Source organism: Rhinopithecus roxellana, chromosome 17 (genome assembly GCF_007565055.1).
Source record: "Rhinopithecus roxellana isolate Shanxi Qingling chromosome 17, ASM756505v1, whole genome shotgun sequence".
Classification (NCBI taxonomy): domain Eukaryota; kingdom Metazoa; phylum Chordata; class Mammalia; order Primates; family Cercopithecidae; genus Rhinopithecus; species Rhinopithecus roxellana.
This window is the reverse complement of record NC_044565.1, coordinates 74,729,948-74,743,857: the sequence shown is the minus strand read 5'-3', so window position 1 is coordinate 74,743,857 and position 13,910 is coordinate 74,729,948. Positions and strand designations below refer to the sequence as shown.

Sequence of the window (13,910 nt, the reverse complement as noted above, 5' to 3'; positions counted from 1 at the left end):
TATTCCATAAACATCAACTCAGTCAAAATGGCTGACAGCGTTGTCCAATTTATCTATGCATTTACTTGCTGTTTGCCAAGTTGTTCTAACAATTGCTGACAGAGGGGTGTTAAAATATTCAACTAAGATTGTGACATTGCCTATTTTTCAATTTAGTTCTATCCATTTTTGTTTCATGTACTATGTAGCCATTGTTAGATACATATACATTTATAATTATTATGTCTTCCTGATAAATATTCCCTTTATTATTATAAAGTTGTCCTCTCTGTCTCTGGAAATATTTTTTGTAATGAAGCCCATTTTACTTTATAATAATTTAGCAAATCTAGCCTTGTTATACTTACTGTTTTCATGGGATAATATTTTCCATCCATTTATTATCAACCCATCTGATTCTTTACATTTAAAGTACATCTCTTGCAGGAAGCATATAGTTGTGTCTTGCTTTTTAATTCCATTATCAATCTTTGACTTTTATTTGGAGTATTTATCCATTAGCATTTAATGTAATTATTCATATGGCTGGGTTTAAATATACCATTTTACCCTTTTTTATTATTGTTCCATTATGCTGCTTTTCCTGCCTTCTTTTTAGATAATCTGAATATATTTTATGGTTGCCACCTTGATTTCTTACTGGATTTTTAGCCAGCTGCCTTTGCATTTTTAAGTGGTTGCTCTAGAATAATAATACCTTTAATTTTTCACAACCTATAATAGTGGAAAATTAATAGTGTAATTCTTCACATAAAATGTAGAAACTTTGCAACCATATAGGACCACTTGTTCACCCTTGCATGCCTTCTAAATATGTTAGAAAATACCAAAAAATGGCCAGGTGCAGTGGCTCATGCCTGTAATCCCAGGTTTTAGGAGGCCGAGGCGGGTGGATCACCTGAGGTCAGGAGTTCAAAACCAGCCTGGCCAACACGGTGAAACCCCATCTCTACTAAAAATACAAAAACTAGCTGGTTGTAGTGGTGCATGCCTGTAATCCCAGCTAATCAGGATACTGAGGCATAGGAATTGCTTGAACCCAGGAGGCACAGGTTGCAGTGGGCCAAGACTGCGCCATTGCATTCCAGCCTGGGCAACAGAGTGAGACTCCATCTCACACACACACAAAAGAAACCTAAAAATAAAATCACACAATGTCATTCCCTTCTTTCAAGCAAAAAAGTCATCTCCAGAATCTTTCTGCCTTTGATCATTCCCCAGTATCACCAGGTAGTTGGATTTTTTGTTTTTGTATCTTGCCCACAGTTGGTAATTTTTTTCTGCAGAAGGATAGCTCCAATAATAACCACTACAGAAGCAGCCGGGCGTGGTGGCTCACGCCTGTAACTCCAGCACTTTGGGAGGCTGAGGCGAGCGGATCACTTGAGCCTGGCAGTTTGAGACCACCCTGAGCAATATGGTAAAACTCTGTCTCTACCAAAACACAAAAAATTAGCCAGGAGTGGTGGTGCACGCCTGTAGTCCCAGCTACTCAGAAGGCTGAGGCAGGATAATCGCTTGAGCCTGGGAGACAGAGGTAAGCTGAGATCGTGCCTCTGCACTCCAGCCTGGGTGACAAGAGTAAGACTACGTCTCAGAAAAAAAAGAAACACTATAGAAGCAGAAGTCCTCCAAATTAATTTTAGAATCAGCATGTCAATTTCTGCAAAGAAAAAAAAAGAAAGAAAATGCCTATGGGGATTCTGATTGCTACAGATTTAATTTTAAGCTCAATTTTACAAGAATTTTGAATTCAACATATTGAGACTTCTGATCCATGGATATGGTAAATCTATTTATTTAGATAATCTTTAATTTCTCTCAATATTCTTTGTCATTTTCGGCATAGAGGTCTTGCACTTTAGTTGTAATTATTTGTAAATAATTTGATTTATTTAAGGCTACTGGGAATGATTTTAAAATTCTTTTCCCAAGTATTCATTGCTAGTAAATATAATTGACTTTTTTATGTTGACATTATATTGTAAGAACTTGCTTGTTAGTTCTAGTAGCTTTCATGTTCATTCGTAAGGAGTTTTTCTATGATATAAACATGTCACCTATGCATAAAGGTAGTTTATATCCTAATTTCCAATCTGTATACCTTTTATTTCTTTATGTCTTCTTATCTATTGCACTACTGGGATTCTAGTTCAACGAGAAAAGAAGTGAAGAAAGCAGACAATCTTCCCTTTTCTCTGAGCTTAGGGAAGAAAGACTACTTTTCACCAATAATGATTTTAGCTAGATACACTTCATCAGGTTGATATTCTCTTCTATTCCTAGTTTACTGAGAGTTTTTATAATGAAAGGTGTTGAATTTTGTCAAAGCCTTTTCTGTTTCTATTAAGATAATCATTTGGTTTTTCTCCTTTGCTCTACTAATAAGGTGAATTGCATTGTTTCATATTAAACCAATTCTGCACTCCAGGGGTAAACACTATTTGGTCATGATATATTATCCTTTTTATACATCACTGTTTCACATATTTTATCCAATTTTATAGTTGTTGACAATGGGAATTAAAGTCCAGTAACAGTTGGCCAGAAGGGAAATTCTAATAAGCATTAACCTCAAGACATGGTTAACTGCAGAAGACAAAAAAAAGGCGATTATCCTGCCTCAGCCTTCTGAGTAGCTGCGACTACAGGCGTGTACCACCACTCCTGGCTAAGTGACTTAAGGAACAGGCAGGCTGGGTGCAATGGCTCATGCCTGTAATCCCAGCACTTTGGGAGGCCAAGAAGTGCAGATCACCTGAGGTCAGGAGTTTGAGACCAGCCTGGCCATCTGTACTAAAAATATAAAAATTAGCTGGATGTAATGGCATGTGCCTGTAATCCCAGCTACTCGGGAGGCTGAGGCAGGAGAATCACTTGAACCGGGAGGCAGAGGTTGCAGCGGGCCAAGATCGTGCCACTGCACTCTACCCTGGGGGACAGAGCGAGACTCCATCTAATTAAAAAAAAAAAAAAAAGAAAAGGAAAAGGAAAAGCAGAGCAATTAGTTTCAATGAGGTGAAGGTATTTGCAGTTATTGTTTCCTCTTACTTAATGAGGTTTTTTTGGGGGGGGGGTTGCTGTCCAGACATTCTCTTTATGTTTTCTTTTCACCAGGCTGACTATGACATGTGTAAGTACAGTTTTGTTCGTTTTATTTTGCTTAAGTCTCACTGTGCTTGTTCCTCTACTCTGTGAGGTAATTCTGAAGAAATTAACTCTAGTAACAAACTATCAAAAGTACAAGCACTAACAGTTATATTGCCTATCTTAATAAATTACAATTAAAAAATGAGTAATTCCCTAGAAGAAAAATAGGTAATCATTTCATCTGTAAAATGGATTAGTAAACTATGTTATGATCATAGATAAATATGTATTAAATAGCTTTAAAGTCAATAGCAGAAAAAGAAAATACATAAAATATAATGTGTAACTTCCAAAGATCTTTTTCCTTCTTTCATTTACAGAGATCTAGGGGCTTCAGGCAGAGTCAAAAGGCAAGCTGCCAGTATCAATTCACACTCACTTAAACAAACTTTTTTTTTTTTTGCTCTTCCCAGTCAGAGTTTCACTCTGTCGCCCAGGCTGGAGTGCGGTGGCGCAATCTCAACTTACTGCAACCTCTGTCTCCTGGGTTCAAGGGATTCTACTGCATCAGCCTCCTGAATAGCTGGGATTATAAGCATGCACCACCATGCCCAGCTGATTTTTGTGTTTTTAGGAGAGACAGGGTTTCACCATGTTGGCCACACTGGTCACAAACTACTAAACTTGTGATCCACCCACCTCGGCCTCCCAAAGTGCTGGGATTACAGGCATGAGCCACCCCGCTCAGCCTAAACAAACCTTTGCCAAGGAAAACTGAAACACCTGTATGTATTAACTAAACTGCTCCCATTTTCAACAATAAAAGGAAATTAAAAACATTACTGAATGTCACTGACTTGGCTCATCTGAAGGGAAATAATGTAGATAACACAGCTAATTTTAAATTATCAAGCTGATACAACATAAATGGCTCTCTAAAACAATATGGGTTATTTTTACTCTGACTCAGCTTTCCCGAAACATGCAGATACAATATCTCAGAAATAGCACCACATAACAGCAACCTTAAACAAGTAAATATATTCCTCTTAGGACAAGTTTCTGACCTTGCTAAATTAAAATATTTCCCCAGCATATTTCATATATATTTCAACCTGCCACACCAAAATGAAAACACTGGCAAAAATTTCTCCAAAAAAGAGATTTCACCATCATTCTAGTAAACTCTGGGACATTTAATCAAAACTGAACAAAATTCAGGACCAAGAGCCATTCATTTGTTTATTCAATATATATTTACCAAACACCAAATAACCACTGTCCCTATCTCTCCAAGTGCTTACAGACTTCTGGTAGGAGTATTAAGACTTCTACTGGTCGGGTGCTGTGACTCATGCCTGTAAACTCAGCACTTTGGGAGTCTAGGTGGATGCATCACTTGAGGTCAGGAGTTCGAGACCAGCCTGGCCAACATGGTGAAACCCCATCTCTACTCCAAATACAAAAATTACCCAGGTGTGGTAGCCTGTGCCTGTAGTCCCAACTACTCGGGAAGCTGGGGAAGGAGAATCGCTTGAACCCAGGAGGTGGAGGTTGCAGTGAGTTGAGATTGTGCTATTTGCATTCCAGCCTGGGTGACAAGAGCAAAACTCCATTGCAAAAAAAAAAAAGACTTCTATTATACTTGCTCTTCTACCAACAGAGGAAGACATCTTGTAGCCTCAATAGTTCACAACCCTAGTCCCAGGCCACTAAGCTGCTGCTAGAGCAGGGAAATGGATGTCCAGCAAGAAAAACCACGCTGTTTCTTTCCTCTCTGGTCCCTTCTCTTCCACATGTATGGCCAATTCCAAGCAGATCTTATCCATTTAGCCTGCTTGAAAATAGGAATGCTCTACTACAAACTAGCATCACTGAATGCTATGAGTGTACCAGCCTCTACCTACTCTGGAGTACTTTCATAGATGTTCTGCAGTATGATCCTCAAGTAAAGTCTTCTGTGTTGGGATAGGGGCATTTTACTCTTTCCCCCATTATACAGAAGAGAAAGATGAAACAGATGGTTATTCCTAGTATCACGTAGTACTGCCGAAATCATGCAACTAAGTAAGTGACGCAGGTCTTGAATAGAAATCAACCCTCTTCCAAGGTGTAGGGTATATATTTCATTCATTTTCTTATTCCGCACGCATTTATTCACAAGAACTATGAGTAAAGCATTGAAGCACTGTCACAACCCTTGTAGAGAGCCTAGAACAGAGCCCAGTCTCTAAAACTGAGAGTTTATAGTCTTGTAAGGAAAAGACATATATATATATGTATGTGTGTATATATATGTGTATATATGTGTGTGTGTGTGTGTGTGTGTGTGTGTGTGTGTGTGTGTATATAAAATAAGCCAAAATATGAACCCTGCAAAAAGAGAGGGACAAATAAAAGTTCAAGAGTTCAGAAGTGGGGTAGCACCTAAAAGTGGTCACTCTTGTCTCAAATACAAATGCCCCTTAACATATGATGGAGTTACATCCTGATAAATCCATCATGAGTTCCAAATGTCCTAAGTCAAAATGCATTTAATAACAGCTGTCCTACCAAACATCATAGCTTAACCTAGCCTGCCTTAAATACGTTAGCTTACAGTTGGGCAACATCATCTAACACCGAGCCTATTCTATAAAAAAAAACACCGGGCCGGGCGCGGTGGCTCAAGCCTGTAATCCCAGCACTTTGGGAGGCCGAGACGGGAGGATCATGAGGTCAGGAGATCGAGACCATCCTGGCTAATACGGTGAAACCCCGTCTCTACTAAAAAATACAAAAAACTAGCCGAGCGACGAGGCGGCCGCCTGTAGTCCCAGCTACTCAGGAGTCTGAGGCAGGAGAATGGCATAAACCCGGGAGGCGGAGCTTGCAGTGAGCTGAGATCTGGCCACTGCACTCCAGCCTGGGCGACAGAGCAAGACTCCGTCTCAAAAAAAAAAAAAAAAAAAAAACCCCAAAAAAACAAACAAAAAAAAAACACTGAATATCTCATGTGATTTATCGAACACTGTACTGAAAGTGAAAAACAGAATAGCTGTATAGGTATTCAAAGTATGGTTTCTACTTGAACGAGTATCATTTGCACACCATTGCAAATTCAAAAAAATCGTCAAACTATCGTAAGTTGGGGGCTGTTTGTACTCTTTTGGAGTTACATAGGATTTAAATAAAGCTTCTTTCTTCATTGAAACCAGGGACTACTTTTAATTCATCATCTCATCCACTTTGGTATCATGCACAAAGAAGGGACAGGAGGAAGGACTGATAGATCAAGAGTTGACGAGGGCTGACAGGTTTTTCTGATATATTTGTTTCATTTGGGATTTTAAAAAGGTCGGGAGGACAGTGCAAAGCCCAAAGTAAGTGTGGGGCTCTTAAAAGTCCTTCTTACATAGAAGCTTCTTGCCCTACTTCTCACCAATTAAAGATTTACTTGGGATTAATTCATCTCTTTAGAAGAGTTAGGCCTAGCACCATGAGTCACTGTAATCAAACATCTTTCCTCCAAAAAGAGGTCGGTCTTCAGGACGGTTCTGATTTGAAGGAGGGTGGGAGGAAAGCAGAAAAATTACACAGCATAAAGGCCTGAGGGGAAAAGTATAAAACCTTAATTTATGACCTCCACTGCAAGCTAGGAGTGACGAGTTGGCCACCTTCAGAAGAAGTTACTAGAGTTTATTACTTCACAGGTACCTCCCAGTGCAAGGAATGAGAATAGGTTAAAGAAGGGAAAAGTTTTAAAGAAAGGGAAACCCCCCCCCCACACACAAGAAATGCTAAAAAAATTAACTGTTTGAATGTAAAAAGAGTGTGTTAATGTCTTTTCAGGATAACTGTTAATATATATGCTGCAATATATATATTATGTATATATGTAATATATACATAATATATATGTAATATTTATGCTGCAATAAACTGCCTGTGAGACCAATTCCAAGAAACTGTTACTACTGGCCAGCAGGAACATTTCCTGTCATATGCCAAGCATCCAGGTCACCATTTATCACCTAGACACTTGAAGCCATCCAGTCCCTACCCTGACTCAAGCTCATAGCCATTCCAGACCTTCCCTATCCTTCCCCCATCCCTCATTTCACACAGATCTATGTTAATGTCACCTTCCCACTGCGACCTTCCCTGACCACCTTGTCTAAAACAGCTGTGCCCATCCCATTCTTAGTCTCTTAACCTGATTTATAGTTCTCCTCAGCACTTCATGAAATAGCTGGTTCTCTGTCTACTCTGTATTTGACATAAACTCCAGAACAGAAAAGGCTTTGTTTACTGCTATATCCCCAATGACTAGTACAATACCCGTATATATTATTTAGTAGATATATATCAGCTGATTCAATAAATGAAAAGTACATAATATGTTTTTATATGCCCTTTAAAATTTGTTAACACTTTGTCAATTCCTTTATAGCACATGTAATAAATAATGAGGAACATTTCCACAGTTACCTAAAACACACATAATATGATGATGCACACCAAAGACTTCGGAGAATACTGAAGTGGGAAAACAAAACACACAACCAGAGGACTCAAACGACTAACACCTAACCAGTTCCAACAGGGTGTGTAGGAAATAGTAATGTGAAAAATTTACATTACAGTACAAAATAAGATAGCTTTTTTTGTTTTGCTGTGCTTTGTTTTGTTTTGTTTTGTTTGTTTTTCAGGCAGAGTCTCGCTCTCTGTCACCCAGGCTGAAGTACGGTGTGGCTCACTGCAACCTCTGCCTTCCGGGTTGAGGCGGTTCTCCTTCTCAGCCTCCAGAGTAGCTGGGGTTACAGACACGTGCCACCATGCCCAGGTAATTTTTGTATTTTTGGTAGAGACACGGTTTCACCATGTTGGCCAGGCTGGTCTGAACTCCTGACCTCAAGTGATCCACCTGCCTCAGCCTCTCAAAGTGCTGGGATTACAGGCATGAGCGACCTCACCCGGCCACAATCTACCTTTTCTTTCTAGCCAGTAAAAGTACTTTATTTTGCCTTATCTGAAAAATAACAAAGGAAGAAAACATCAGAATTCTAACTGATTCCCAACTAAGATAATGAAAATGCCTTTGAAAAAATGACATATCTTAAGCAACTTGTATTCATTAAAGAACATATGCATCTTCCTTTATCCACAAAGCCAAATTATACTGACTGACCCCTTCGTCTGTGACTTTTCTCTTCTTAAAAGTCCTTCTTGATCTAAAATCCTCAAATATCTATTAGCCCATCTTTCCTTTTCACTGCCATTCTTCTCCAACTGTGGTCTTTATTAACTTTATTTCCTTACACCATAATCCCCCGAATTCTCTGTAATGAGGTAACTGTGCACAGAGTCCACTAAAACTGTCCTAGAAGTAACCAATGCACTCTTAATTGTCCAATCCAGTGGTCTCTTCTCCGTCCACATTTATCTCCTGACTGCTCTACACTGTTGAATACTGATGAACATACCATGCTCTTGACACCTCACTGACCCATGGTCTCCTGGTCCTGCTCCCAGCTCTCTTTTTCACCACAACCATGTAGGCATGGCCCTCGATTTTAGGCATAAGAGTTGCAGACTCTATCAGCAGCAAGATACACGTGACTTAGAAACTAAAATAAGATTTTTCTCCACTTTATTTCCTTAGGTGGCAGTGTTTCAACATACATAATCTAAGGCAAGACCATACCAGAGGAAATAATTTACCAGGAAAAAAATGAAATGGAAGAGAAAAAGACATTACTCACTGATGTAAATGCCAGAAGCTCCTCTTCAGTTAATTTATGCACTGGGTTATTCTTTTGAAAATTCATGCTTTAAATTAAGAAAAAAGGTAAATTAAGATGCATGTTGCAGCTAATGAAATATAATTTTTAAAAAGCAAAGTAAACTGCTATATTTTATATATTTGAAAGCAGATATTTAAATATTATGGGGGCCAGGCGCAGTGGCTCACGCCTGTAATCCCAACACTTTGGGAGGCCGAGGCGGGCAGATCACAAGGTCAGGAGATCCAGACCATCCTGGCTAATAAGGTGAAACCCCGTCTCTACTAAAAACACAAAAAGTTAGCAGGGCGTGGTGGCGGGCATCTGTAGTCCCAGCTACTCAGGAGGCTGAGGCAGGAGAATGGCGTGAACCCGGGAGGCGGAGCTTGCAGTGAGCCAAGATCGCGCCACTGCACTCCAGCCTGGGCGACAGAGTGAGACTCTGTCTCAAAAAATATATGTATAATGGCATTGTATACAAATGTGGAGTTTGTCAAAGACAAGCATAACAATAAAATGCTGACAAATAAAATGTGATTGGTGTACTAAATGTCAACATAATTTATCTTTTTTTTTTGAGACAGGGCTCACTGTGTCACCCAGGTTGGAGTGCAGTGGCACACACTTGGCTCATTGCAACCTCCACCTCCTGAGTTCAAGGGATCCTCCCAGCTCAGCCTCCCGAGTAACTGGGACTACAGGGATACGCCACCATTCCCAGCTAATTTTTCTATTTTTTGTAGAAACGTAGTTTCACTGTGTTGTCCAGGCTGGTCCTGAACTCCTGGACTCAAGTGATTGCCCACCTCAGTCTCCCAAAGTGTTGGGATTACAGCCATGTGACACCGTGCAGCCAACATAATTTATCCTCCTAGGAAAAATGAAATTCAATATGTGCCACTCAGCAAAGAAAATGAAAAGAATTATTATGACACCAAGTCTTATTTATTAAACTCATGCTAAAAAAAAATGTTTTTGTAACAGCTGTCAAGGACGCAGAACAATAGGCATTCTTAGATCTTGCTGATCCAGGATCAATTACATTATTGGTAGAATCATTTTAGAAAACAATTTGGGCTGGGCACGGTGGCTCATGCCTGTAATCCCAGCACTTTGGGAGGCCGAGGCAGGCGAATCATGAGGTCAAGAGATCGAGACCATCCTGGCCAACATGGTGAAACCACCTCTACTAAAAATACAAAAAATTAGCTGGGTGTGGTGGCGCACACCTGTAGTCCCAGCTACTCAGGAGGCTGAGGCAGGAGGATTGCTTGAACTCGCAAGGCAGAGGTTGCAGTGAGCCAAGATTGCGCCACTGCACTCCAGCCTGGGTGACAGAGCAAGACTCCATCTCAAAAAAAGAGAAAGAAACAATTTGGCACTATCTTTGTGAACATTCATATATCCTCGACTCAGTACTTCCATCCTAGATATGGAGCCCAGAGAAATTCTTGAACAGATACATCAAGAACGAGATACATAAATATCCACAGTAATATTGTGTATAACAGGAAAAATCTGGAAACAATCCAAATGCCCAAAAGGAAAATGACCAATTGTTGTATAATCATCCAACAGAATGCTATACTGCGAAGTAAACTGCAGCTACATATAACAACATGAATCACAGGAATACAATAATGAGAGAAAATAAGCACATCACAGAGGACTATATGTTTATTATAAGATACTACTTTTATAAAGCTCAAAAGCAAGTAAATTTAAGCAACTGACTTACAAGCATACAAAACATGAATTAAAATATTTTTAAAAAGGCAACAAAATCACAAACATGAGATTCAGAATAACAGTTGACTTTTCACCAGTGTTAGTTTTATTATTAGACTATTCCAAATGGAATATTAAATATTCTTAATATATGGAATATATGAAATATTCCACATATAATTATAATATATATGGAATATATATATGTGGATATATAATATATATGGAATGTAATTCCAAATACTCCATCTATTAATTTAACAAATTTTAAAGGGCATATAAATGTATATAAATATTCCATACATTAAGAATGAAAATAGGCCAGGCACGGCAGCTAATGCATATAATCCCAGCACTTAGGGAGGCTGAGGCAGGTGGATCATGAGGTCAGGAGTTCAAGACCAGCCTGGCCAAGATGGTGAAACCCCATTCTACTAAAAATACAAAAATTAGCCAGGCATGCTGGCAAGTGCCTGTAATCTCAGCTACTTGGGAGACTGAGACAGAGAACTGCTTGAACCTGGGAGGCAGAGGTTACAGTGAGCCAAGATCGTGCCACTGCACTCCCACCTGGGCAAAAGAGCAAGAATCCATCTCAAAAAAAAAAAAAAAAAAAAAAAAAAAAAAAAAAAAAAAAAAAAAAAAAATGAAAACACTGCCTTATAAAATAGTAACATATCCTTATAATTTTCAATACTGTTTAAGGATTTTATAATGATCATAAATTGTTTATATAATAATTTTTAAATGAACCAATTTTTAGTGTTGGAAAAGAAAAAATCAATGAATGGAAGAGGAAAGAACTATGAAATGATTTTTTTAAAAACACCTACAAGACAAACACACATGAATGCATACAAGCAGTCAGGTAGAATGAAGTGTAAGAGAGGTGGGGCAAGTTCCAGCATTTCGTCTTCAGGTAAAAATCCAACTCAAGCAGGAAGCCAGTGAACAGCAAGAGTCTAGGGAAGGAGCCTGAAGCTATCCCCACTGTTGTGCCAATCTACTATGTATAAGAATTCACCTTCTCAGGCTAGGCACAGTGGCTCGCAGCTATAATCCCAGCACTTTGGGAGGCTGAGGTGAGTAGATCACCTGAGGTCAGGAGTTTGAGACCAGCTTGGCCAACATGTGAAACCCTGTCTCTACTAAAAATACAAAAATTAGCTGAGCATGGTGGGCAGGCGCCTGTAATCCCAGTTACTCAGGAGGCTGAGGCAAGAGAATCGTTTGAACCTGGGAGTTGGACGTTGCAGTGAGTCAAGATTGCACCATTGCACTCCAGCCTGGGACGACAGAGCGAGACTCTGTCTCAAAAGAAAAAAAACAAAATTCTGTCACTGGAATCAATAATGTTACAGGAAAATTGCTTTGGATTTAGAAACAGAACTCTGTATGTGCGATCCATTTTAAAATAAAAAGGAACTGTAGGACTGAATTCAACTTTTATATAAATGAAAACTTACTGTTGCATATATGAAGTAAAATGCTATGTGGTGAACACTAAAGAGTGAGTTCTACTGAATTAAAAGAATAAGATTTTGGCTGAGCGCAGTGGCTCACCCCATAATCCTAGTACTTTGGGAGGCCAAGGCCGGTGGATCACCTGATGCCAGGAGTTCAAGACCACCTGGTCAACACGGTGAAACCCTGTCTCTACTAAAAATACAAAAATTAGCCAGGTGTGGTGGCACATGCCTGTAATCCTAGCTGCTTGGGAGGCTGAGGCAGGAGAATTGCTTGAACCTGGGAGGCCGAGGTTGCAGTGAGCCAAGATTGCACCACTGCACTCCAGCCTGGGCAACAGTGCAAGACTGTCTCAAAAAAAAAAAAAGAACAATATTTTTTTCAAATGCTCCCTTTCTTAAATTGCATATTACTAATTTAACTGGTATCAATATTATAGCTTTATGGGGGATTCTATTTTGAACATTAATAAATCTTTTGATGACAAATGGGATATTCATTTACTCTAAAAGTACCTTTCAAAGAAGTTGTTTCTTTTTGAAAAAGTTTTTTTTGAAAAAGTTTGTTTTTTTTGAAAAAGAAGTTGTTTTTTTTTTTGAGACAGAGTTTCACTCTGTCACCCAGGCTGGAGTGCAGTGGCGTGATCTCGGCTCACTGCAATCTCCACCTCCCAGGTTCAAGCAATTATCCTGCCTCAGGCTACCGAGTAGCTGGGATTACAAGCGCCCACCACCACACCTGGCTAATTTTTGTATTTTTAGTAGAGACGGGATTTCACTATGTTGGCCAGGCTGGTCTCGAACTCCTAACCTTGGGTGCTCCACCCTCTTCGGCTTCCCAAAGTGCGGGGATTACAGGAGTAAGCCACCGTGCCTGGCCAATAAAATGTTAATTACAAAATAAAAGAATAACTTTGGAGAAGCCTAGCAAACACCACTTTAATCATGTGATCAAAGTTAACATCACCAGTAGAGGGGCAAACCCAAATCATATTCTACTTGCTAGGATGCAATGAGAATAACAAAACTTCATTTCTCTGACATCCCAGCTAAAAACGCATAATGTGGCTGGGTGCAGTGGCTCATGCCTGTAATCTCAGCACTCTGGGAGATCGAGGTGGGCGGATCAGCTGAGGTCAGGAGTTCGAGACCAGCCTGGACAACATGGTGAACCCCCATCTCTACTAAAAATGCAAAAAAATTAGCCGGGCGTGGTGGTGTGCGCCTGTAATCCCAGCTACTCAGGAGGCTGAGGCAAGAGAATTGCTTGAGCCCAGGAGGTGGAGGCTGCAGTGAGCCGAGATCGTGCCATTGCACTCCAGCCTAGGCAACAACAGCAAAACTTCATTTCGGGGCGGAGGGGGGAAATGCATAAGGTGAATCCAACTATTAAAAAAAAATCAGACAAACTCAAATTGAGGGAAAGTCTAAAAATAATGGACTTGTAAATGTCAAGTGTCAAGATCATGCAAGTCAAGCAAAAATGAGGAACTATCCCAGACTGATAAAGACTAAAGAGACATGACAACTAAATGTGACACATATATTCTAGACTGGATCTTTTGCTCTAAAAGAGAGTATCTGGACAACTACCAAAATTTGAATGGGGTCTGAGAATTAAATGATAGCAAAGTATGAATGTTAACTTTCTGATTTTGATAGCTGTATTGTGACTATGTACAAATTATTGTTGGAAATATACACCAAATTCTTCAGGAATGATATAGTATCATGTTGGAAACTTATTCTTAAAAGTTATTTGTATTGCCCTGCCCGTAAACATTTTTCACGAATCTGATATTATTTCTAATCAGAAAAAAAAAGGAAAAACTATTTTGACCACAGATAAGGTTCTACAGTA

At 39.5% G+C, this 13,910-nt stretch overlaps 1 protein-coding gene across 1 annotated transcript in view; it reads right to left on the bottom strand.

The window, feature by feature from the left end:
* The window catches only part of TTC27 (tetratricopeptide repeat domain 27), a 188,279-nt gene that overhangs the window by 125,034 nt on the left and 49,335 nt on the right, over nt 1-13,910 (bottom strand). Inside the window, exon 9 of the mRNA XM_010372404.2 lies at nt 8,835-8,901. Coding sequence (XP_010370706.1) covers nt 8,835-8,901 — 67 coding nt within the window. The remainder of the gene's footprint in view (nt 1-8,834; nt 8,902-13,910) is intronic.